Source organism: Xenopus laevis, chromosome 5S (assembly GCF_017654675.1).
Source record: "Xenopus laevis strain J_2021 chromosome 5S, Xenopus_laevis_v10.1, whole genome shotgun sequence".
NCBI classification, from domain to species: Eukaryota; Metazoa; Chordata; class Amphibia; order Anura; family Pipidae; genus Xenopus; species Xenopus laevis.
Genome location: NC_054380.1, coordinates 12,727,795 through 12,755,099, shown reverse-complemented (window position 1 = coordinate 12,755,099; position 27,305 = coordinate 12,727,795). Strand labels below are relative to the sequence as shown.

The 27,305-nt window shown below is 42.8% G+C and overlaps 1 protein-coding gene across 1 annotated transcript; it reads left to right on the top strand.

The window, feature by feature from the left end:
- The first annotated feature begins 740 nt into the window (after positions 1 to 740).
- fbxo28.S (F-box protein 28 S homeolog) lies at positions 741 to 18,407 on the top strand. The gene is given in 5 exon segments (NM_001174003.1): positions 741 to 1,017; positions 5,856 to 5,965; positions 10,230 to 10,368; positions 14,237 to 14,432; positions 16,339 to 18,407. Coding segments are annotated over 5 exon segments (1,038 nt in total). The 5' UTR covers positions 741 to 819; the 3' UTR covers positions 16,734 to 18,407.
- Positions 18,408 to 27,305: the final 8,898 nt, after the last annotated feature.

Sequence of the window (27,305 nt, the reverse complement as noted above, 5' to 3'; positions counted from 1 at the left end):
ACTTGCAGTACAGCAGTAAAGAGTGATTGAAGTTTATCAGAGCACAAGTCACATGACTGGGGGCAGCTGGGAAATTGACAATATGTCGAGCCCCATGTCAGATTTCAAAATTGAATATAAAAAAATCTGTTTGCTCTTTTGAGAAATGGATTTCAGTGCAGAAGTCTGCTGGACCAGCACTATTAACTGATTCATTTTGAAAAAAAACATTTTTCCCATGACAGTATCCCTTTAACATAAGCAGGTCTCTTAGGGAAACTGTGACTTGCAGCTTAAAGGGCAATTCACCTTCATTAGCAAAACTGCAACAACACATAAAAACCACAGTTTTCATAACCCGCCACATTTTGTACAATGAACATATCGATAAGGGGGTGTGGCCACAAAATTGGTGTGGTCAAAAAAAATGGCAAATCTTTGTGTCCCTCTTTCTATTTCCAAAATGTTGGGAGGTATAATGTAAAATATGTAAAAGTTCTCAACCACAGTCAGCAGGGCAGTCAATGTCAGTCTCTCTGTCAGTTTTTGAAATGATATGTAGTGGTACTTGTGCCCATTATACTTAAATAGAAGGGAATATGGTCATATTATAGAAATAAAATAGGTAATAATTGATTATTATTATTATTCTAGTATAATGAGGCAACTATGACATCCCACTGGATCCCAAGCTCCGCCCATAGAGAAAAATGGCGCCTTCCTGTTATGAGGTCACCAAGAACGCCCGTGAGAGGGAGTCTAGTCAGGCCCCACTTGGCGGAAGTGACGTCAGAGCGCGCCGCTAAGCCAGCCCCCTACTCCTGTAGGAGGAAAAGAAAGATGTCGGTAACAGGAGAGGATCGGGGGGATGAAGGCGGCTCTGGATTCCCGGGGTCATGCTGCGCTCAGAGGCCGAGATCCGTCTCTCCTTCCTCGGATCAACTGCACCAGAGCGACACGCTGCTCGGTCTCCCGATCGTGGCCATCGAGAACATCTTCAACTTCATGAACTACGATGAGATCAGTCAGCTCCGCCTGGTGAGGGGCCAGTGTGGGACACTGCAGTGGGGTGGGTTACCTGTACATGGGCTCGGGGTGTTTATAGGTAATCTTAACAACGTCAGCTATCGCGAGACTACAACTCCCAGCATTCCCTTGTTTGGCACAGCTCTCTGGGGCATGTTGGGAGTTGTATTCCTACAGTAGTTTGGGCTTGTTGCTGCCTGGAAGTGAGAGACAACCTTTCATTCCCTGGAACTACAGCTCCCAGCATTCCCTTTACCAGCAGGTCTGCCTGGAATTTGTAGTTCTGCGACAGCTGGAGTGCCCCAGAGTTGGCAGGTTTCCATCCAAATTGGACTAGAAATTTAAAGCCCAGGCCGGTTTTGTACAGACTACCCAAGATACAAATTTGGGCTACTTTTTGGGCCTTTGGCTGGTTAGTACTTTGGAAACCAGCCAAAGTTTTTTATTTTGTTGCCCTAATGTGAAAAGCCTGCGTCTCCCAATGCATGTTGGGTAATGTAGTTTTTGTTTAACAATTTGCAGACTGCCAAGTTTAATGTAAGACTACAATTCCCAGCATGCAATGGAACTGACTTGTGTAGAAATCAGGGGTTACCATATTTTGGGCTCTGTACCCCAGTCTCCCATCACTCTTAAGCATTGTGTTCATCACTCGTGTTTTCTCGTGACTTTTCTCAATTTCAGACAATTTTGGAGCAAAAATCTGCTTGCCAGAAAAATGTCTAGAGAAGTGGACCCAAACCTTTTTTGGCCCGGGGACAGGTGTAGAGACAAATTTTTGTCACATGAGCCATGGCCGGGTTCTGGGCCACGGCCCGGCGGTTGGGGAACCCTGGTCTAGAGGTTGAGCTTTTTTACCAATATTTATTTAAATAGTATATATATTAGGCCTTATGGGGCCCCTATACTTCTGGGCTCCGCTCTGTAGTTATACCTCTGGTGATGGGCAAATCTGTCCCATTTTACTTCATGGAAAAACTTCAGTGAAAATTTGAAAATGGCGTATTTTCACATAAATTTATATTTATTTTTTTCACTGCAAATATTTTGCTATTTGTGGGCTACTTTTGAGTAAAAGAGCACACAGGCAGATTCTGGGGATTAAAATGTATCACCTTTATACCAGTTTTTTTTATTTCAAAAGGGTTGCCCTGTAACATTTCTACTGGCTAACACGGTACAGCAACTTCGCCCGGTGACAAATCTCCTCTTCTTTGGGGCGACTAATCTCTCCAAACTGCCTCCCCTACCTCATGAGGAAACTTCGGGCGACTTTGGAAATCGCTCCAAGTGCCATCCTGCTGGCGATTTACATTTTAGCCAGCAGGATGGCATTGGAGCGATTTCCAAAGTCGCCCGAAGTTTCCTCGTGAGGTAGGGGAGGCAGTTCGGGGAGATTAGTCACCCCAAAGAAGAGGAGATTTGTTGCCGGGCGACTAATCTCCCTGAATCTGCCTGTGTGGTCTGACCCTGAAGTGCCTCTTGGCTAGTTTTGGGCTTAATTTGGCTGGTTTTGAAAAGTAGACCTGGCAACCCTGCAGTGTCCTTCACTTCTCAGTTATCCTTGTTTATGGTGGAATTAGTGGTGGGGGACTAATGGAGTTGATGCAGCTCAGGCTCAGATCTGGGGCTTCTAATGGCTGTTATTTCACTTCAGGATCCGTTGGGGGAACATCAAGGACAACAGCCCTGTTCTGAATTCCATTAGTGGAAACGAAAGTAGCTCTGGGGGCCTTCAGGATGCCCCCACTTTCCTTGAAATCCAAAAACAAATGGCAGCTTACCTTTCCACCTGGGGGCAAAATCCTTTCTCCTATTATTTTTTATTATTATTATTATTATTATGCATTGATTGGGGGCAGCAGATGTTGCAGTTGAATGACAATAGGTTGTGTAATGCCAGTACAGCAGAGAGCAGCCTTACTGAGGCCCACATTGTGCACATCACCATAATTGTAATGAATTAATTAGCCAGCATGCACATAATTGCTCAAGCCTCAGTGGTGCCGATATTTCAAGGTTACCCGAGTCCTGCAGCCCCTGGTTGCGATTCATTGAAGTGTTGGTTTAGGTGTCGGATGGAGCGCAGCCGTGCATGGGAAATGTTCTGCCGACTGTGCAATATCTTGATTAGGAGACGTGTCGCTGGGGATTGTAATTATGTTGGGCAGAGTGAGGATTGGGTAATTGAAGGTTTATATGGGGCACAGTCTCTTGCCTCATTATATTTCACTTTGTAATTTATTTCTAGGTGTGACACAATCTGGTTTGCTTGTTCTTAAAGGAAAACTATACTCCCAAAATGAACACTTAAGCAACAGATAGTTTAAATCCTATTAAGTGGCATATTAAAGAATCTTACCAAACTGGATTATATATTTAAAAGTAAATATTGTCCTTTTACATCTCTTGCCTTGAGCCACCATTTTGTGATGGTCTGTGTGCTGCCTCAGAGATCACCTGACCAGAAATACTGCAGCTCTAACTGTAACAGGAAGAGGTGTTGAAGCAAAAGACAGAACTCTGTCTGTTAATTGGCTCATCTGACCTAACATATTTGGTTTGTTTGTGTGCACCGTGAATCCTACGATCCCAGGGGGCGGCCATTGTTTTTTAAAATGGAAATTTTCTATTTTATATTTCCCAGTGGCACAAACTATTTAAAAAAAAAAAAAAAGTATATTATTATGAAAATGGTTTATTTACATGATGCAGGGTTTTACACCTGAGCTGTTTTATGCAATATCTTGCATTGTACATTGTTCGGGGGGTGTATAGTTTTTCTTTAAGACCAAACCTACAGACCTTATCTAATATGTTTTGTCGTTCATATTTTTGTATACCAGGGGTCCACATTGTTTCCTCTTGTGTGGCCGGCGGGCCACTTATCCTCTTTTGGAGCTGAGAGCCTCATTGTTTTTTTTTTTTGGGGTGAGGGCATAATGTGTAGGAGAAGTTTATGGCAGCCCTGTATTTATTCCCTAGCTCATCGGGTGAAATTATTTAGGTATACATGCATGTTTCTCACCCAGACAGATATGTTTCAGGGATATTTTGTGCCGCAGGATAATGGCCAGTTCTGTTCTGATTACAGGGTACAGTGGGGGTTAATTAGAGCCATGCAAATGATAAATGTAAGTACAAGATGGATAATGATGCTGGCTCCTCATTATTCCATTCTCTTCTCATCAGAATAACACAGAGAGCCAATCAGAGCATTGTTAGTGGATGCAGCACTGAAATGACATGTGGGGCCTGGAGACAATTGCTTAAGCGCAGAAGTGGTTTAGGGCCAGATTTTTGCTGGAATCAGAGACTTGAGCTTTGAATGCCATAAATGAGCGCGTTGGGCCCCATAAGGGCAGGTATTATCCCACCTTCTATTTCACTTGATTGGGATTATGAGAGACTTTGCAATCAAGGGCTGGAGCTCTGCTTATTCTTCCCAGAGAATCGCTGGTAATTTGCATATTCCAGTGAGTGGGATGTGTTTGTGTAGCCTTTATTTTAGAAAAGGGTAGAAACAGTTTGTTTTTTGTTTTTTTGCAACTGCTGGTTCTGACTCCGTAAAAAAATGTAGACTCAATGTATATTGCAAAGTTGCTTGGAATTATATTTTCTTTCATTAGGTGACATTATCATTAGGTGAAGACACACAGATCGACTAGTTGCAGCTACTTGTCACGGCTACAAAATAGACAATAGTGATAACTGATTAATAGAAGACATTGTGTGTTTTAGCAGAGGCAATTCTCAGAATTGTCTATTTCGGAGCCACAAAAAGTAGCTGCTACTAGTTGCTGTGTGTAACTTCACCCTCAGGGCTAGGCCACATGGGAAGATTTCAGGGAGATTAGTCTCCTGTCGACTAATCGCCGCGTCTAATCTCCCTGAATGGCTTGCTGGTATCTTGCACCCGCTAGCACTAAAGTCGCCTGCGCCTATTCACACGCGGCGACACGTTTTTCAAAGTTGCTCGAAATTGCCTCATGAGGCAATTTCGAGCGACTTTGAAAAACGTATCGCCGCGTGTGAATAAGCACAGGCGACTTTAGCGGGTGCGATATACCAGCAAGCCATACAGGGAGATTAGTCGCCTCAAAGACGCCGCGATTAGTCACCAGGCGACCAATCTCCCTGAATCTTCCCGTGTGACCCTAGCCTTAGGGTAAGGCCACACGAGGAGATTCGGGGAGATTTTGTCGCCTGGCGACTAATCGCCTCGTCATTTGCGCGACTATCTCCCTGAACTGCCTCTGCGTTTTTCCCCATAGGCTAGAATTCAAAGTCGCCTGCGCTAATGCACACGCCCAAAGTTGCCTCAGTGAGGAAGAGGAGATTTGTCGCCGGGGCGACTAATATCCACGAATCTGCCCGTGTGCCCTTACCCTTAGGAAGAAGAACAACACCTAATCTATATGCTAATGAAACATGGGGCATTTATGTTGTGTTCCCTCACTGTCTCTCTTTAGATCATAGGAGATTTGGGACAGCTTTATTTGCGGTAATATAATACTGCCGAGGGGTTTTGAGTTGCAGTTCTGCAGCATCTGGAGGCTTGTACGTTGCCTGTCCTTGCAATACACTATATTTAGCAGCTTAATATGGAGCAGCGTCGGTGCGGTGCCAGATCGTTGCATCATCCGGAAAAACATTTCCACTCGACCTCGATGATAATTTCCATGCGTCTCGGGTATGAGATGTGTTTATGGTACATTACTCCCACTTAGTATCCAGTGAATTTCAGTGCAGCAGCTCTGTAACGTTAACCCCTTAGTGCTCAATAGTGAATTCCACTGTGATTGTAACTTTTATATTAAATGCCACCTTCTCTTCTTTTCCCTTCCCAGGTGTGCAAGCGCATGGATGCTGTGTGCCAGCGGATGCTCAATCAGGGATTCCTGCGGGTGGAGAGGTACCATAACCTGTGTCAGAAGCAGGTGAAGGCCCAGTTGCCAAGGTGAGCCATAGGTGCTTTAATGCAACATAATCTGCAGGTTGACTTGTATACGGCAGCCCTCGGTCTCTTTTGCCATATACTGCACTAGGCTTTTGGTCCTTCTCTGCACTTGTACCTTGTTGTTGGCTGCTATGTATAAATACACATTCTGATATGTTGTTCGCTAGCTAGATTTTCATCTATAAACTCAATGTAATTATCTAGTCTTAGTACAGAGTGATGCTTATTGGCCTGGTGTGCCCATCTTAAAGGGATACTGTCATGTTGAAAAAGGTTTTTGCAAAACACATCAGTAAATAGTGCTGCTCCAGCAGAATTCTGCACTGAAATCCATTTCTCAAAAGAACAAACAGATATTTTTTTTATATTTAATTTTGACAGTTATGTGACTTGTGCTCTGATAAACTTCAGTCACTCTTTACTGCTGTACTGCAAGTTGTACTGATATCACCCCCCTCCCTTCCCCCCGACCCAGCAGCCTAACAACAGAACAATAGGAAGGTAACGAGATAGCAGCTCCCTAACACAAGATAACAGCTGCCTGGTAGATCTAAGTACAGCACTTAATAGTAAAATCCAGGTCCCACTGCAACACAATTAGTTACATTGAGTAGGAGAAACAACAGGCTGCCAGAAAGCAGTTCCATCCTAAAGTGCTGGCTCTTTCTGAAAGCACATGACCAGGCAAAATGACCTGAGATGCACCTACACACCAATATTACAACTATAAAAAATACACTTGCTGGTTCAGGAATGACATTTTATATTGTAGAGTGAATTATTTGCAGTGTAAACAGTGTGATTTAGAAATAAAAACTAAATCATGACACAATCCCTTTAACTCTGTTTGGATACCTGCTGATTTATGATTAGTACAGGGGAACACCTACCTATCAATTTATGGTATTTCTGTGTTTAGAATAAGGGTGGACAAAAGAAGGGGTGGGAGCAACTGCCATACCTGTTTAATTCTATTCTCAATATCCTGCCAGTGATTAGGCTGCCCCCTGCTGGTCTTCTGTTACAGGACTAACACTACATGAGCAAACAACAGGGATGATTTTGGCCAGCCAGTCTGAGAACAACAGTAGAGCTGCATCTATGCAGCCTGTGCCTGAATGCCCTCAGTTTTTTAATATAGTGAACAAATGAAATTTAAAGGGATCCTGTCATCGGAAAACATGTTTTTTTCTAAATGCACCAGTTAATAGTGCTACTCCAGCAGAATTCTGCACTGAAATCCATTTCTCAAAAGAGCAAACAGATTTTTTTATATTCAATTTTGAAATCTGACATGGGGCTAGACATATTGTCAATTTCCCAGCTGCCCCTGGTCATGTGACTTGTGCCTGCACTTTAGGAGAGAAATGCTTTCTGGCAGGCTGCTGTTTTTCCTTCTCAATGTAACTGAATGTGTCTCAGTGGGACATGGGTTTTTACTATTGAGTGTTGTTCTTAGATCTACCAGGCAGCTGTTATCTTGTGTTAGGGAGCTGTTATCTGGTTACCTTCCCATTGTTCATTTGTTTGGCTGCTGGGGGGGGGAAGGGAGGGGGGTGGTATCACTCCAACTTGCAGTACAGCAGTAAAGAGTGATTGAAGTTTATCAGAGCACAAGTCACATGACTTGGGGCAGCTGGGAAATTGACAATATGTCTAGCCCCATGTCAGATTTCAAAATGTAATTAAAAAAAAAAATCTGTTTGCTCTTTTGAAAAATTGATTTCAGTGAAGAATTCTGCTGGAGCAGCACTATTAACTGATTCATTTTGAAAATTATTTTTTCCCATGACCGTATTCCTTTAAGTCTTTCGGAAAACTAGGAATATTAGGCAGCCTTGAGTTTTCCTCCTGTTATATGTTGGACCGTAGCTGTGTAAGCTCAGCAATAGCCAAGTTGCTTTTGGAATGTGTCTGTTTTGCTTCCTCCCATCTGATCATGTACAACACTCCTCTTTTCCTTTCCGGCTCTGCAATATAATGCTCCACAGTCTGTGTACTTGGAAGCCTAAGTCAGGATCTGCGGGTTGCCATAATTACAGAACCCCTTTGTCATAATGTCCTGTGAAACTCTACATCCTCATTTAGTTCCCTTGTGAGCCTGACCAGGTAATACGATTAGCACAGCAAGACAAATAGAAGCGTTACACAGTAATAACATAAGCAAAAGACAAATGCAACTGTAGCAAAATGTATTCGCTGTCCAGACAAGCTTGGGATATTATTAATTTAATTGCTGGGAACATTGCCAAACCAACATAATCTAATGGAGGCGTCTGAAGAATTTCTAGAAACGTTGTAATGTGTTTCATACTGTCCAGCCAAATCCTTATTGTCCTTTTAGAGGTGAATTCACTTTTTCTATCACAGTGCTGCCCAGTTGGAGGCTATATTTTCTTTATATATGTAAGGAACCCCTAGGACTGCCAAAGACCCCCACTGAATGGCCACTGGACTACTGCTTTGTTAAAATAACTGTAACATAATTTTTTTTTTTTTTTTTTTAAACTCGTTTCTACATAGAAAAAAAACTCCAAGGCAGTCTTAACTTTAAATTCGTAAAGTCTTTATTAAGAAATTACTTACAGATTCTCTGCTTGCACTCCTCTTCAGAAACGGCGACAGGGCAACGATCCATTGTGCGGTGCTTGATTTCTCCTCCCTGCCTTGTATAGAAGATAGCCAGGGAGAAGAAGAGCGCCGCACGATGGATCATCACCCTGTCGCCGTTTCTGAAGAGGAGTGCAAGCAGAGAACCGATAAGTAATTTCTTAAAGAGTTTGCGAATTTAAAGTTTAAAGTTTTTTTTTTTGTTACTGGTCCTTTAACTCTCTGTACAGGCTATGAGCAAACTTAGGGGGCTGTTCCTGCTGAATTGTGCTTAGTACAGGGGAATACCTATGCTGCCATAGTTTTATGGGATCTCTCTGTACAGACTATGAGCAAACTTAGGGGGCTGTTCCTGCTGAATTGTGCTTAGTACAGGGGAATACCTATGCTGCCATAGTTTTATGGGATCTCTCTGTACAGACTATGAGCAAACTTAGGGGCTGTTCCTGCTGAATTGTGCTTAGTACAGGGGAATACCTATGTTTCCATAGTTTTATGGTATATCTCTGTACAGACTGTGAGCAAACTTAGGGGACTGTTCCTGCTTAATTGTGCTTAGAACAAGGGAATCCCTATGCTGCCATAGTTTTATGGTATATCTCTGTACAGACTGTGAGCAAACTTAGGGGGCTGTTCCTGCTGAATTGTGCTTAGTACAGGGGAATACCTATGCTGCCAAAGTTTTATGGCATTTCTCTGTACAGACTTTGAGCAAACTTAGGGGGCTCTTTCTGCTGAATTGTGCTTAGTGCAGAGGAATGTTTATACTGGTGTAACCAAAAGCTACAGAGAACTGGGGTGAAAACTGATGGGCCAGTCTATCCTAGGTGTTCTATCTGTGGAATGTGTTTCGCTAAGACTCCTGGGTGCCACGGCTGCAGGATGTTGGTGGAACAGTTGCAGGAGGTGTGGGCAGAGTTGGAAAGAGGGGATTAAAGTGACAGGCTGATGCGTTGCTGCCATAGTGCCCCTCTCATTCCAGCAGGAGGTTAGGGTAATGGTCCTGAAACCATTTATATAATAGAACATCCATCTAATGATAATGATATACACCCTCTGTTAAAGTGGCAGTGCGCACCATGCAATGCTGTCTCAGTGTAGCTGATGCACCTCTGCCTCAATGGCTGCCACTGGTGTGAGTATTTTGTTCTTTCCATGTGACCATAAGCAGCTGTGTTAAGCATGACTTACTAACCTACACCTTTAGTAGGGCCTCAAAAGGTTTTGTGGGGACGCTGACTGATGATCTATTTTATATACAGTAGAACCCCCATTTTACGTTTTTCAGGGGACCAGAAAATGGTGTAAAATCCAGGGAAATGTATTTTGCATAATGTATAGGTGGGACCACAGAACATCAATGTAAAATGAGGGAAAACTTTAAATCAGGGGATGTAAAATTGAGGTTCTACTGTATGTATATGAAAACCATGCATCTTCTTAAAGGTTCTGTGGGGCTCTAGAAAGTTCTTGTTGAGGATCTCCAATAGACTAGTTGTTCAACAATATCTCGTGGTCCATCATTTCCCCTGCACTCTTTTAACGCCGGTGTTCCCTAGAATTAGCACCTCCTTCTCACCGTGCACCCCACCTCCTAATATTGGTCTGTTCTGCTTACCATTGACTTCCGTTGCCTCTTTTGCCTCTTTTGCAGGAGAGAATCAGAAAGGAGGAACCACTCGTTGGCGCGCCATGCCGATATCCTCGCAGCGGTGGAGACGCGGCTCTCGTTGCTTAACATGACATTTATGAAATACGTTGATTCCAACCTCTGCTGTTTCATCCCTGGAAAGGTATTGCCTTTAATCATGTGCCATCCAGAGGCTAGAGCCATTCTCACTGGCCATGTACATTGAGGGTTGTGTCTAATTGGCCGTGTCCAGTACAGAACTGTTAGCAGATTAGTTAATTTACCCAGCTGATCAACACTATCAGTGAGCAAGCAATATAAACGCTGAAGTTTAACATTTACCACATTGGTACTGTATTCTTGTGCCATAACCAGAAATCATATAGGAGTGGGGCATGAGCAGGAGTTCTGGGAGCCAGCGAGCAAGGTTGCATTGTGGAAGACGTGTCCCCAGTAGCCCAACCAGTTGGTTTTATCACCTTGCTGGTAATTTGTATTCGGTACCCATAGGTTACCTGCAAAGAAAGCTGATACCTTACAGGTAGGATTTTTAGGGTAAACAAATTAGTGTGAGCGGACGCACACCCACGACACCCTCCTGTAGAGTCGCCTGGTGCTTGGTAATGGAAGTTTCGGCAGCTTCCTATTCAATGTACAAGAAGAAAGTTACCAGCACTCACGGTCTTAGTTTGCGGGAAAACCTTGCTTTATTTCAGTGCGGTGATGCAACCGCGTGGCCCCGAAACATTGCATCACCGCACTGAAATAAAGCAAGGTTTTCCTGCAAACTAAGACCGTGAGTGCTGGTAACTTTCTTCTTGTATGTAGGATTTTTAGGGTGCCAGTATAGTTGCAGGTTGTGTTGTGGGTCTAACCCATTGATCCCCCAAGCAGTGGCTCAGGAGCAACATGTTGCTCATTAACCCCTTGGATGTTGCTCCCAGTGGCCTCCAAGCAGGGGGCTTATTTTTGAATTCCAGGCTTGAAGGCAAGTGTACTGCAAAATAGAGCCTCCTGTAGGCTACCAGTCCACATAACTACAAAATAGCCAATCACACTCATCATTTGGTATACCCAGGGTCTTTTTTAAACCTTGTGTTGCTCATCAACTCTTTTTACATTTGAATGTAGCTCATGGGTAAAAAAGGCACATCTCTCAAGTTCAACCTTTTAACTTTTTTAATCTGCCTGCCAGTTGATCCAGAGGAAGGCAAAAAAAAAAAAAAAACATCTGAATCCTCTCCAATTTGCGAGTAGTCCCTGGATCAACTTGTACTATGAGCTATCTTCCATAACCCTGTATTCCCTCACTTGCTAAACATCATCCAACCCCTTCTTATACCTATCTAATGTATCAGCCTGTACCACTGATTCAGGGAGAGAATTCCACATCTTCACAGCTCTCACTGTAACAAACCCCTTCTGAATATTTTGTTCCGTTCAGGACTTTACATTAGGGATCATTGGGATAGCAGCTCCCACTGCTGGGTATTTCCAGTAATCACAGCAGTGCAAGGCCAGTTTTGGCAACAACAGAAATCTGATTAAAGGGAGTACTGCAATGAAAAGTGCTTATATAATAGGGAAGTCATCTTTTGTGTCTCAACGTCCATGTTGCTTTATGACTGCAGCTCTAGATGACACTGTGTATCATAAGACACAATTTACTGCACTGCTTCCTGCCTGGAAAGGGTTTCTATGCGAGTGGAAGGGGTAGACGAAGCAGAACAAATTGCTGAAATTTGAAATTCATAAATAAATATTGATATACAAGCTTATTGATTAACAATGCTGCATTGCATTCTTACAGTCACCAATATCAACCAATACACAATCTACTACAAATTAGAGAATGAATGAATAAAATCTGATTGGTTGCTATTAGAAACTGTGCTGATATCATTTATCTTGTGTTAGTTAATTAGAGTAATCTGTATATATCTCCTAACGCTCGCACATATAAGGCCATAGCAATATCCATTTACAGAATGTTGTTCCCTGGGAGGAAGGCACATGCCTTGTTATGGGATTTAACACACTGAAATGCAGAGCTGTGATTAATGGGACTGGTCTCGCCAGCATTTGTGTCCTGTCAGTTTGCTTAATAGATTCAGGCTTCTGTCTATGACGTGTTCCTTTTTAATTAATTCATTATTGGGCCTGATAGTGTTATGCCTGTGTGTCCTGATGGCTCAGATTATGCATATGGATGAGCTCTGTACTGACTAATGAAACACAATGGGGACAGGCATGAGAAGCCGCACATGAGGATCATCCGTACTCCCCTTCCACGCTGATGGCCATATTATTTAAGTCTCAGAGGGATATTACTGCTATGTTTGCTCCTTTTGCATTTTCAGTGCTGAAATATAGAGGGGACTCTTGCCTCATCACAAGGCTGACAATGTTCAACTTCTTGTAGACCCAGAGGAAAGAGGAAAAGAAAGCTCAAATTGATATCAAAAGGGCAAGAAATGGCGGTAGGCAATTGCCATAGTCTTAAAGGGGTTGTTCACCTTTGACTTTCATCTTATAACAGACTAAAAGTTAACTTAAAGGTGAACCACCCCTTTAAGTGGGGGGGGGCAAGGGCACAGTGTTGGTCATTCGGGACTATTTATAGGGGTGGTTCACCTTTAAGTTAACTTTTAGTATGTTATAGAATTTCAAATTTTCATTTGGTCTCAATTTTTTTTATAGTTTTTGAATTATTTGCCTTTCTTTTCGGATTTTAAATGGGGTTCACCGGCTCCATCTTAAAAACAAAGGCTCTGTAAGTCTACAAATGTATTGGGTAGGACTTGGCCGGTGGGACACCGGGAAAAAGCCTGGTGGGCCCCTGCCGGCTCAGATCTGCTGCCCCACATAGACCACCGCCTGTGCCGCGTCATTAGTACATGCATGCTGCACAACGCCTTCACACATGCGCTCGCCGTGGACGAGAATTGGAGTTCAGGCGGCGACCCTGGGGACCGTCAGGAGGGCCCTGCCTTTTGTAGCCACGGTGTGCCCCCAAGGCTCCAGTTCGACCCTGATTGTTATTGCTACTTTTAAATACTCCTCTTTCTTTGCAAGTCTCTCCTATTCATATTCCAGTCTCTTAGTCAATTCAAATGGTTGCTAGGGTCATTTGGACACTAGTAACCAGATTGCTGAAATGGCAAGCTGTGGTTTTTGAGTTATTTAGCTTTTTATCCGGCAGCTCTCCAAATAATAAGAAATGTGAACCAATCGTCTCAGAGTATCGCTCTCTACATGATACCAAAAGCTAATTCAAAGTTGAACAACCCCTTTAAGGCACCAGAGGAAACCCAAATATTCTCAAATTAAATTTGGTGATACAGTCCCTCGTTCCATGTGATATAAAGCCAACCATACACAGGCCAATAAAAAGCAACCAACTCCGACCCTCCAGCTGAGTTCTGAGGAGCACCTGACCAACCAATATCCATGTTTGTAAGCAGTGCACACCGGATTTTTAAAAAATAATCACTTTATTTATCAAAAAATTAAAAACATAGAAGGATCGACGTTTTGGTCCTGATCTAAGACCCTTTTCAAGATGTGATATATATATATGATTTAAATTTGTCATAATTTTCTGTAAATGCTCCTTAAAATATTTGAGGTTGGTTATTCGATACAGGGCACTTTATCTGCATATTTGCAATTGTTTATATCAGCTGGGGCAGCCATAATTATTTGGAAATGGTAACCTCATCGACAGACTAAAAAGGAAGAAAGTCACATGGCTGTCTCTTTTGTGATTAGAAAATGGTGCCCTCGCATTTTCCTGAAATCTCACATTTTTTTTAATCTTGGCTAACAAGAGGTATGACTTACTGTACATTTTCCTGTTCTGATGAGTGGTTAACGTGGCCCAGTACCCTGCTGTTATACCGCACCTAATGTCTGAGCGTGTAGATACGAGACCTGGTGCAGATCTCTGCCGTGCAATACCCAAGGGAAGATGCTGCAACTGCCATTTTCTTTTTTACAGTGAGAGAATAATAAACCTTTGGGCCTTGCAGGTTATCGATGAAATCTACAGAGTGTTGAGATACGTTAACTCCACACGGGCGCCACAGAGAGCACATGAAGTACTACAGGAGCTACGGGACATCTCCTCTATGGCCATGGAGTACTTTGATGAAAAGATTGTTCCAATCCTCAAGAAGAAACTTCCTGGCTCTGAGGTCTCTGGTCGTCTTATTGGATCCCCCCCAGGTACTATTTGTGCTGCTTCTATGCATACTCCATACTCCCCTTATAGAGAAAACTTTTAAAGGGATTCTGTCATGATTTTTATGATTAAGTTTTCATTTCTAAATTACACTGCAAATAATTCACTCTACAATATAAAATTCAATTCCTGAACCAGCAAGTGTATTTGTTTTAGTTGTAATATTGGTGTGTAGGTGCATCTCAGGTCATTTTGCCTGGTCATGTGCTTTCAGAAAGAGCCAGTACTTTAGGATGGAGCTGCTTTCTGGCAGGCTGTTGACCTAATGCCGACGTGCAGTGCCCTACACAATTATAGAGCCTGAGGAGGGAAGGGGAAATGTGAGGAGAGCAGTGACATGTAAGAATTGAAGAATGGAAAGTGAAAGTGATTGACTGCCCCACCTCTATGCCTCGGACATAGAGGCAGGGTTGGTAATATTTGATTGACACCTCGGATATTTACACAAATGGATGTTTTCACGAAAAAAAATTTGTGTTCCATGTTTAATTTGCAAAGGACTTTCATTATGCAGCTTTTTATTTGTAGGGGACAGGTACACTTTAACATAACCTAGGGCAGTTTACATTGAATATTCATATGCAAAACCCATAATATGCTTGTATATATATTCTGTTTTTCCTTTGCATCTGTTTGTGATAAAGATGTGGATAATAAACCATAATAATTAGAAGCCAAAAAAAATCATAGGTAGTGATATACAATCGGGTAAAGAGGGTGGTTGTTAATGGTACATTCTGTACTTGGAGTAAGGCTCTTAGTGGGGTCCCTCAGGGCTCGGTATTGGGTCCACTTTTATTTAACTTGTTCATTAATGACTTAGGGGAGGGAATTGTAAGTAATGTATCAGTGTTGTAATTCCATCCAGGATGTGGCACTTGCAACAGGATCTTGACAAACTGGCAATCTGGGCAGCTAAGTGGCAAATGAGATTCAATGTTGATAAATGTAAAGTCCTGCACCTGAGATGTAACAATATCCACTTATACCCTTAATGGGACTGCACTAGGCAAATCCATTATGGAAAAGGACCTTGGAGTCCTTGTAGATCAGGGATCCCCAACCTTTTGAACCTGTGAACAACATTCAGAAGTAAAAGGAGTTGGGGAGCAACACATGCATGAAAAATGTTCCTGGGGTGCCAAATAAGTGCTGTGATTGGCCATTTAGTAGCCCCTATGAGGATTGTAAACTTACATTGAGGCTCTGTTTGGCAGTACACCTGGTGTTTTTACAACCAAAACTTGTCTCTAAGTCTGGAATTAAAAAATAAGCACCTACTTTGAGGCCACTGGGAGCACCCCCAAGGGGTTGGAGAGCAACATGTTGCTCACGAGCTACTGGTTGGGTATCACTGTTGTAGATGATAAACTTGGCTGTAGCAAGAAATGCCAGTCAGCAGCATCAAGGGCAAATAAGGTCTTGAGTTGTATTAAAAGGGGAATTAATTCACGGGAGGAAGGGGGTCATTCTTCCACTGTATAGAGCACTGGTAAGGCCCCATCTAGAATATGCCGTACAGTTTTGGTCTCCATCACTCAAACAGGACATTATTGTATTAGAGAGGGTACAGAGAAGGGCAACTAAGCTGAGAAAAGGTATGGAAAATCTTAGCTATGAGGAAAGACTGGCCAAATTGGAGAGGCTTCAGATGGGGGTTTTTGCCTTCCTCTGGATCAACTAGCTGTTGGGCAGGTTAAAAAAAGTTAAAAGGTTGAACTTGATGGATGTGTCTTTTTTTCAACCTAACTTACTATGTTACTATGCTATGGGGCATTTAATTCTAAAAGAAAAGTACAAAAAGATCCCCCAGCCCTGATTTCTGTATTTAACTCTAGGAAATGACATCATTATAGCTCAGCACCGTAACAATATTTTTCCTTTCTGTAGTTCCAGGTCCATCGACCGCCTTGAGTACAATGCAGCTGTTCTCCAAGCAGAGCCCGTCGAGGCAGGAGGTGACAAAGCTACAACAACAGATGAAAGCCAGCGGTGCCGGGATGACCGTCCTGAGGCGAGAATTGTCAGAGATGCGCACTAAGGTACAAGAGCAGCAGAAACAGCTCCAGGACCAGGATCAGAAACTTCTAGAACAAACCCAAATCATTGGAGAGCAGAACGTGCGACTGACTGAGATAGAGCACAAACTGCGGGACGTCGTGGAGCGTGCTGTGGGCGGCTCCTCTGGGCCAAGCCAACGAGAAGACTCTCCACGCAAGAGAAAGAAGGTGGTTGAGGTGGTGGACTGTCCTAGGAAATCAAAACGACTTCGAAGCCGGAAGTAAAATGTTTAAAACATTTTTAAAAAACTGTTAGCATCTGGGATGGTTTGGGGCAGAACATGGGCTGTAATCCAAGGTGCAACCCCCCGAGGAACTGGCACAGTCCACATCAACCTACTACACATTGATGATGCTCTATATAAGGGTACAATAATCTTTGGTTTCTCTGCAGACGTCATTATAGGGAGGTCCCTAAAGCAACTGCTAGACCCTATATCTTTAAAGGAGAACTAAACCCTAAAGTTAAAAAAATCGTACCCTACATAGACCCCCTCTCCCTCCTCCCCCCCAGCCTGTGTTACTCTGTGCAAATGCCCCTAATGTTTTACTTACCCCTCTGTGCAGATTCAATTCATGGGGGCCATCTTCATTTCTTCGGAATGAGACCGCTGCTTCGGCAATTTTCGGAGTTTCAGCACGTGTATTGAACATTGCTCCTACTGTGCTTGAGCCGACATGCCGGTCTCACTCCGAAGATTTCCGAAGAGAAGAAGACGGCACCCGTCAACTCGGATGCCTGAATTTGCACCGAGGGGTAAGTAAAATGTAAGGGGCATTTGCCCGGGGTAACAATTAGGTTGGGGAGAGGAGGGTCTATGTAGGGTCGGAGTTTTTTAATTTTAGGGTTGAATTCTCCTTTAAGCTATACTTACTAGCAACCCATCAGTATCTGTTTATAAGGTCAGCTCAATAACTGGCCAATTACAATGTTCTCTCAAAGGTAACAGATGCTTCTATCCAAGGACCAACCTCTGTCCTAAACACCCAAATGTGTTTCGCCTTTAGATGTTGAGCTGTGTCTCTTTAAGTCCCATCAGCCTTTGAGAACCAACCACCCATGAACAGTGCAGGTCGGTAATAGCCGGACATGAGATTAAGATCTGGTTCTGTTCAGAACCTTGTGCATCAGAATATTCTTGCTTGAACCATGGAGATATTTTATGGGTAATGACTCTCCATAGGGTCTAGCTCCTCCCTAACCCCCCGGTGGTGCCAATATATTTAAGCACTCATTGGTTATTTAATCCTGGCGCTTTTTATGTCCAGTGTGGTAAAGTTAATTTAATTCCTCAGTGCCTGTTTCCCTGTTTGTATCATTGGACTGTTTGGTGAGGACTGTACCCTCCTGTTTTGCCCCCTCCTCCAGTTTTTGCACCGGGACAATGAAGGACTAACCATATGTCCCACAATTTTCACTAAGAAGCCAGAATACGTTTTTAAATTCAGCTGGTGGCACGGGAGGCAGATTTGCTGAAGCACCACTTTGACTTGAATTGTGTATACACACTGCATATATATCCGTATAAATATATATATAACCCTTTTCTGTCATTTTATTTGCAGTTATGTGTCCGACATCCATGCCCTCATTTAAAAAGGACCTGTAGAAAACATCCATTTGGAAAGTTGCTAGGGGTGGGCAGTTGTTGCATAACTACAACCCTCAGCTGGGAGAGGTGGTTCTGGGAGTTGCAAGTCTGTAGCAGCGGTAGAGGGATAGGTCTCCACTCCCCGCACAGTCTTCTGACCATTGAACAAGTTACAAGTGGCCTTGTTATTCTATGAACAGAGAAGGTGAATCCCACTGTGTTTGTGTCCCTCCATTAGCGCAAGGGCCCCGGTGACACTGTATCTCCTGCCTCTGCCAATAAAAACACTCCATTTGATTTTCTTGGATGTTTTGTTCTGTTGAGTGCAGCTGTTTTTCCGTTTTGATCTCCAAGCCAGGTTTTAATCAGAATTTATCATGTTATCACTTGTATTTTTATTTGGACCCTATCCTATTTGTCTCCCAGTCTATTCAGACCACGGTTTGGTTGCTAGGGTAAGCCCTAGAAACCAGAGTACTATTTTATTTCTTTTTTCATTGCCTGCACAGAGAGAAACTAGAGAAACGGAAGGCACAGGTTGCAGGCTCCTGCTGTAATCGGTAGTTTAGCAACAAGTAAAAGCAAGTTACTCTACCCTTTTAGGTGGTTTTAGTGTATAGACAAAGATAAAACTTGCCTGTCTGTGCCATACAACTCATTTTATTGGATCATGGGTAGAGTTTCGGCATTTTTTCCCATTGCTGGTGTGGTTCAGGGGCATGATTATTTATGTAGTAGGACTGGAAATGGCAGTGGAAAGGAATATAATGTCTACCTTTCTGGCACTATAGCTGAATTTACTGATATCCTTTATTTATTTTTTTTTTTTTAAAGGAAAACTATACCCCCAAAATGAACACTTAAGCAACAGTTCATATTACGTGGCATATTAAAGAATCTTACCAAACTGGAATATATATTTAAGTAAATATTGCCCTTTTACATCTCTTGCCTTGAGCCACCATTTTGTGATGGTCTGTGTGTTGCCTCAGAGATCACCTGACCAGAAATACTGCAGCTCTAACTGTAACAGGAAGAAGTGTGGAAGCAAAAGACACAACTCTGTCTGTTAATTGGCTCATGTGACCTTACATATATGGTTTGTTGGTATGTTTGTGAGTACAGTAAATCCTACGATCCCAGGGGGCGGCCCTTTTCTATTTAGGATTACCCAATGGCACATACTACTAGAAAAGTATATTATTATGATAATGGTTCATTTACATGAAGCAGGATTTTACATATGAGCTGTTTTATGCAATATCTTTTTATAGAGACCTACATTGTTTGGGGGGTATAGTTTTCCTTTAAGTCAGTTTTGGAGGAATGGTACAGAAAAAAAGAAGGGGAAGGGAAGAGGTGCATATATAAACACAAAACTGTGTCTTTAACATTCCATATCTAATTACTAGGGATGCACCGAATCCAGGATTTGGTTCGGGGTTCGGCTTTTTCAGCAGGATTTGGATTCGGCCGAATCCTTTTGGCTGATCCGAATCGGAATCCTAATTTGCATATGCAAATCAGCGGCGGAGAGCAAAATTGCATGACATTTTGTCACAAAGCAAGGAAGTAAAAATGTTTTCCCTTCCCCCCCTAATTTGCATATGTAAATTAGGATGTGTTTCTGTATTCGGACAAATCTTTTGCAGAGGATTTCGGGGGTTCAGCCGAATCCAAAATAGTGGATTCGGTGCATCCCTACTAATTACACTAATTCTTGACATTTTGAATTGGACAACAGGTTTGTATAGAGAAGGGATCCCCAACCTTGTGAACCCGTGAGCAACATTCAGAAGTAAAAGGAGTTGGGGAGCAACACATGCATGAAAAATGTTCTTGGGCTGCTAAATAAGTTCTGTGATTGGCCATTTAGTAGCCCCTATGTGGATTATCAACCTACACTGAGACTCTGTTTGGCAGTGCACCTGGTTTTTATACAACCAAAACTTGCCTCCAAGACTGGAATTCAAAAATAAACTTTGGGAGCAACATCCAAGGGGTCGGAGAGCAACAGGTTGCTCATGAGCTACTGGTTGGAGATCACTGGTATAGAGAATACTATTGTGTTAGGAGTAAATAGTTTCAAATAAGGTGTCCTATGATAAACTTTCTTACAAGGGAGTCTGCCCCAAAGAGTTTCTCCTGTTTGCCTGCTTAGCTGTTGTCCCTCTTCTTATCACTTCTTTTTGCTTGTTTTTATCCTTTTTTCTACCCATAGTGCTGTCTCTGATCAGAACTAAAAATCTAGTTGCCCAATGGGCACTTTGGTTATAAGCAGGAGTTTAGCTCCAGAGAGGTTCCAAGCCGCTTCAGCTCTGGTCACTTTTTTTTGTTTTTATTTAACCTTTGACTCAACAGATGTCAATAGCGCAACCCCAGTACAATATAAGAAGCACACACACACTGTACAATATAAGAAACACAAACACACTATATATGTAGAGCAATGAGAACTGTGACCAGTTTAGTGTGTGTGCCCATACAGTATATATGATCAGCACCCAAGCTATTAACAATTGTGAGCAGTGATACATCAGCCACTGGCAGTCAAGGACAGTATATATAAAAAATAGAATTCGGGGAACCCCAGGACTAGTATAATCATTTTATATGCTATGCAATATGTCAGCGCTATATAAATACATGTTAATAATAATATATGATGTTCTTTAGTGATTTTTCTTCCATAATCAAAATGAGACAAAACTCTCCTACCACAACATAAATATTACAATGAAACAAAGACTGCTCTAATCAATGGGCTGCATGTGCTTCCTACAGTCAAGTAAATAGAAGGCCAGAGAAGTATTTACTTGCAATTGCATGTACTGCCACTAGAGGGCATGCTGGAATTACAAGTTGTATAGCTGATGACTGCACTGCAATACCTCTGTCGTGTTAAATTTTACAATGATTTTAAAAGATAGGCAGAAAACATATCAAACTGTTGTGTAAGTCGGATGATGCTTCTGTACCTCACTTTATAAATAGTGCCACAGATGATATGCCAGACCTCCCAACATTTTGGAAATAGAAAGAGGGACAAAAATATTTGCCACGTGGAACGCAGAGAATTTTTTTTTGACTATGCCTGTTTTTCGTGACCACACCCCCTAATTACCATGTGCATTTTACAATATTTGGCAGGTTATGAAAGTCTGAACACATTTCTGTGGTTTTTGTGTGTTATTACAGTTTTGCTAATGAAGGCGAATTGCCCTTTAAGCTGCAAGTCAGTTTCGCCAAGAGACCTGCTTATCTTAAATTGTTACAATTGCTTCTTTGCTTATCTTAAATTGTTAAAAAAGTATCCAAGTATCTATTCTGGACTCTGCCAAAAGCCAATTTAGTTAGAAACGTTGTATCTTTTTCTGGCTGTTCAGTGCAGGAGATCAAAGAGAAAGTCAGGGCACCTCAATAACAAACTCGGGACATTTCAATAAAAAACTCAGGACTGTGGGTGGAGCTGTCAAAATTGGGACTATACTGTGAAAAACGGGACAGTTGGGAGGTATGATATATATCAGCTACTGACTAGGCCACTCCGAACAGGGTCAACAGCGTATCGGCCTGTGTATGGGGGCAAAATGACAGCCTGTCCATCCCATATTCATCTAGGATCAGAGCGATCCCTTTGAGATCTTCCGTGCACATCTGAAAATCCCATTGGACAAGGGCCACATCAGGCTGTTGATTAGGGTTTCCCCTGCCTGTTCTGCATCAGACTCACTGGAACCCCCTTCATTGATAACCTCACCCAATGAGCAGGTCTTATTTTGGCCTTGTGCTTTGACCCAACAATCTGGGACACAATTTAAAAAGCGCGGCGACAAATGACATCCAGATACTTCCCCTTTAAAGCTGTTGAAGTGCAGTCATTGGATACTTGGCAGACAACATATTTCAGTTTTGTTAATTCTTTTAAAACATTTAACAATTTTGCATTTGGATGTGCCAGTACTGGGCATGGCACTGTGTTCTTATCTCCCCTCTGCTGAGGTGGGAATACCGTATGGCCGAAAGTCTATAGTTTCACACAGTTTCACAGTAGAGGAAACTATAGTTTGCTCAGTGAGCAGATAATCTCCCAAGGTCATTGCTATCAGGCATAGGATTTGTTACTCAGATACGGTCTGGTATTTTCCTGCCCCAGGAGGAGTAAACGTCCCATGGGTGGTACAATGCATAGGGCAGGCCTGTGAACTCTTCTAAAACCTATATAAACTCCCAGCCCATTGGTCCCTATGATGTTCTGTTTCAACAAACCATATCTGATTGGACCTGGCTGCTCTGTTATGCAGGATGCTCTCATTTATTTCTCTTTGTCAGCAGGAATCTAAGCTACAAACAGTCAGCAGCGAGGGTGGATTGTGCAAGGGACCCATACAAGAAAATACAATATATACTGAGATTAACTGAGAACAATGAGTGCACGCTCCACCCACAGGGGACGTTGCGGCTCTTGCACATCAGAGCTTGCACACACATAACTGATTTCATTATATTGTGTCTGGTTGTACTCAAGAACACTCAGTTGTGTTTTACTCCATTCGCATTTCATGACATTTTTCCTGATGCAACATTGGTGCATTGCACTTGATGCATGTTCAGAAAAAGAATAGACAGTTGCGTTTTGAACTGACAAAAATATACTTTAAGGTAAGGCCACACGAGGAGATTCGGGGAGATTTTGTCGCCTGGCGACTAATCACCTCGTCTCACTGAGGCAACTTTGGGCGACTTTTGAAAACGTATTGCCGCGTGTGCATTAGCGCAGGTGACTTTTCATTGTAGCCTATGGGGAAAAACGCTGAGGCTGTTCGGGGAGATAGTCGCTCAAAAGACGAGGCGATTAGTCGCCAGGCGACAAAATCTCCCCAAATCTCCTTGTGTGGACTAGCCCTTAAGGAGAAGGAAAGTCTTTTACTTGGGGTGCAAAAAGCTAGGCACCCCCATGTGATCTTACCTGAAACCACGGGCTGGTGCACCTATTAGGAGAAAACTGCACAAGCCCAGGATTCTTTCAGTGAGCACCACAGAGCAATTGTCTTTTTTTCTCGCTGCTGCGCAGAAGAGTGAAAAGCTGAACTTTAATAAAAAAGCAGATATTTCATTCTACTGCGCATGCGTCTGCCCCAGGAAATTTGAAGAAAGAAGAAGCCGGAAGACTATCGCTCCACTTTGCTCTCTGGAAGATTCCCTGGCCGATGCAGTTTTCTCTTAATAGGAGCACCGGCCCAGGGTTCAGGTAAGTATATGTGATCACATGGGGGTGCCTAACATTTGGCATCCCCAAGTAAAAAGACCTTTCCTTCTCCTTTAAACCAAATGCATATAAAAGCAATGTAAAAACACATAAAAGCCCTTAGTGGTTTATATAGAAGCCTGTGGGACATTTTTTTTAATCATTTTAGAATTCAACCCCTTTTTCTTTTATTCCTGGACTGCACATTGTTACCAGAAAACACATGGCATAGATCACAGATATGAAAAAACATATATTCTATGGGGTTGACTGAATGCTGGTCCTATAGGATTTACAATCCCTTGTAGGTATGTGCTAAGTAATAAGGTAAGGTGTGTAGGTTTTGGGGGAATTGTTGCTGCATGTTTCTGCATACGGGGGTTAGAGGGGGATTTCCTAGTATGTTTGTAAGTCCTAGGTGGAGAATATACTGTAGTGCTCAATGCAGATGCAGCAATAATTCTATTCTTACCAAGAGGAAACCGAGGAGCGTGTTGAAAAATGACCGTTGCTCCTCTCCATTAACTAAACATACACATCTACTTGTTACCTTACAACTATGCACCCAGTTGATAAGATTACCCTTATCAGTACAGTATATCAATACATTACCAAGTGCCAGTGTTTCCTGGAACTGAAGGACCTAACATCTTATATAAGGTCCCATGGAGCAAAATTCAGCAACAACTGTGGAGCCACAGAGGCAAATGCACACCCGCTGCTAATAGTTTGTAGCAGGTTATAGCGGCTATAGAGGAAGCAGACCCTGTGGTCCAGGCCCACCTGTAACACCACTGACCAGGGCTGCCATTAGAAATCAGGGCCACATACATACACCCCAGATCCCTCCCACACCACATTTAAAAGACTACAAAGACACCAGCGCTAAAAATGGTAACCCCTCCCCCCCACACACACACACAAGTTATTGATGGTAGGGCCCTCTTATAAGTTAAAGGGATACTGTCATCAGAAAACATGTTTTTTTCAAAACGCATCAGTTAATAGTGCTACTCCAGCAGACTTCTGCACTGAAATCCATTTCTCAAAAGAGCAAACAGATTTTTTTTATATTCAATTTTGAAATCTGACATGGGGCTAGACATTTTGTCAATTTCCCAGCTGCCCCAGTCATGTGACTTGTGCCTGCACTTTAGGGCTATTCCACACGGGGAGATAGCGACAAAGCGCCGCGACCGGCGCAGGCGACAGTTTTGTATGGGCGCCTATGTAAAAACGCCTGTGTCAACCACACGAGGCGATGCGCTTTTCAACAGTCGCCTGAAAAAGCCTGGCGAGGCATTTTCAGGCGACTGTTGAAAAGCGCATCGCCTCGTGTGGTTAGCACAGGCGTTTTTACATAGGCGCCCATACAAAACTGTCGCCTGCGCCGGTCGCGGCGACTGTCGCGGCGCTTTGTCGCCGCGACCGCAAACGCGTCGCTATCTCCCCGTGTGGACTAGCCCTTAGGAGAGAAATGCTTTCTGGCAGGCTGCTGTTTTTCCGTCTCAATGTAACTGAATGTGTCTCAGTGAGACATGGGTTTTTACTATTGAGTGTTGTTCTTAGATCTACCATGCAGCTGTAATCTTGTGTTAGGGAGCTGATATCTCGTTACCTTCCCATTGTTCTTTTGTTTGGCTGCTGTGGGGGGGGGAGGGAGGGGGTGATATCACTCCAACTTGCAGTACAGCAGTAAAGAGTGATTGAAGGTTATCAGAGCACAAGTCACATGACTTGGGGCAGCTGGGAAATTGACAAAATGTCTAGCCCCATGTCAGATTTCAAAATTGAATATTAAAAAATCTGTTTGCTTTCTTGAGAAATGGATTTCAGTGCAGAATTCTGCTGGAGCAGCTCTATTAAGTGATTCATTTTGAAAAAAACATTTTTTCCCATGACAGTATCCCTTTAAAAAAAAACTTTGGTGCCAGGGCCCCCCATAAAAGTTTTTTTTTTTTAAATTGGTGGTCAGGGCCCCCCTACAAGTTAAAAAAAATAATTGGCTCCAGGCCCCCCCATAAAAGTTTGGCTCCAGGGCCCCCCATAAAAGTTTTTAGAAAAAAAAGAAAACATTGGTGCCAGGGCGCCCCTTACAAATAAAAAAAACAACGGGGCCCCAAAGAATATTTTTTTAAAAAAACATTGGCACCAGGGCCCCTTACAAGTTAAAAAAAATTGGGGCCCCAGAGAATATTTTTTTTTTTTGGTGGCAGGGGCCTATAGAGTATTAAAATAATACATTGGTGGCCAGGGGATTAAAAAAAATAAAAAAACACACATTGGTGTTCAGTAGAATTGAACTTGTGGCTTCAGGACTTTGTCTCCTATAGTGACTTTCAGTCTTTTCAGCGCTTCAGGACTTCGGCAATTTGGCTGTTCTGAAAAGCTGTTTGGGACTTCAGAAGGGCGGCACGGCTTTAGCGCTGTCAAGGGGTCATGGCTCAGCACTGCCGGGCCCCCCTTCAGGACTGGGCCTGGTACACTTGTACCCCCTGTGCCCCCCTGATGGCGGCCCTGCCACTGACACTGATATAAAGTGGTAGAACAAGGCCACACTTGGCAGATGCGATGCTTCTCTCCACCTGCATTTTACAGTCAGGCAAAGAGTTATGTGCTCCAATTCACTTCCATATTTAGCTGCACTAACAGGTACAGCATCAGCCTGAGTTCAGCTACGTGGAGCTAAAGCAGAGGTCGACATGAAAAACGGAAAAGTGTGCTTTCCTGTTTGTCAGTATTATGCGTGGAGCCCAATGTCAGTAGTCACCCCTACTTGTACATTTTTACTGCATCTGATAAATCTCCCAGTGTGTCAAACATTTAAATGTTTTTAGAGAACGAAAACACAAGTTGACAGTTGGATTGCCAGACCAGGTCTGATTCTAAGTATACAACTGGTAATCGAATAAAACAACTGGATATGGTCATAAGATCACACACATACTGTATATGCAGAACAATCATTGATCTGATGGAATTTTCAAACATGGCCAATAAAAATCTTCCATGACTATTTATCGAACAGTCTCATTTCAAATTGATAATGTGGCAGTTTGGGAATGAGTCAAAGGCTGTTCCCACACCCTTTCAGAGGGGCAACAACATTACCACTTTCAGTTTTGAGGAACCACTTACCTTCATTTTACATCTAACCATTATTTATGGTAATGGTGGCAGTATGCTGACTGATATCAGACACAGCTATGCTCTGGTTATGCATTTTGCAGTTAATCAAACGAATATCCCCATGATGGTAGAGATGATTGAAACAGATCTTCAGGGCTAGAGGCACGTTTTCCATAACTGTCCCCCAAAACAACAGTTCTGCACCAATATAAGCAAAAAAAAATCAGGGTGAGGAACCAGTTAATTCGCTGCAGGGCATTACACTGGCACCTTTTCTAAATAAACTTGTTAAAAATGATTCCTCTGTTAATGAAGATTTTTATCTTAACAGTTTGTTTGCTCTGTTGGAGACAAATGTATGTTTCATGACTACCCGTGTTTGTCTGGCCACTCATAAACCTACGTGACTAAACACATAAATTTAAGTTTTGTTTTTATTTCCTATCTTCTCTTCTCAGAAAAGGGAAATGGAGTTCCAATGGAGGTTCGATGGGCAAACACTCACGGACATCCTAATATATTTAGCTAGTGATTTCCGTAGATAATCTCCATCAAGATTTAGTTGGCCTGTTTAGCCGGGTCACCAAACAAGCAAATCGACGCTCTTATTGGCCATTCAAGTGGTGGGACAGATATTCATGTTCCGAACCACACCGTTCTTGTATTCAGGTAGACGCAGCACTTAAATGAGAAGGAAAGTCTGTGGTGTTACCACTTGGGGGTGCCAAATATTAGGCACCCCCAAGTAAATGTATTTACTTACCTGAAACCCCGGGCCGGTGCTCCTATCAGCAGAAAACTGCACCAGCCCGGGATTATTCCAGCGGG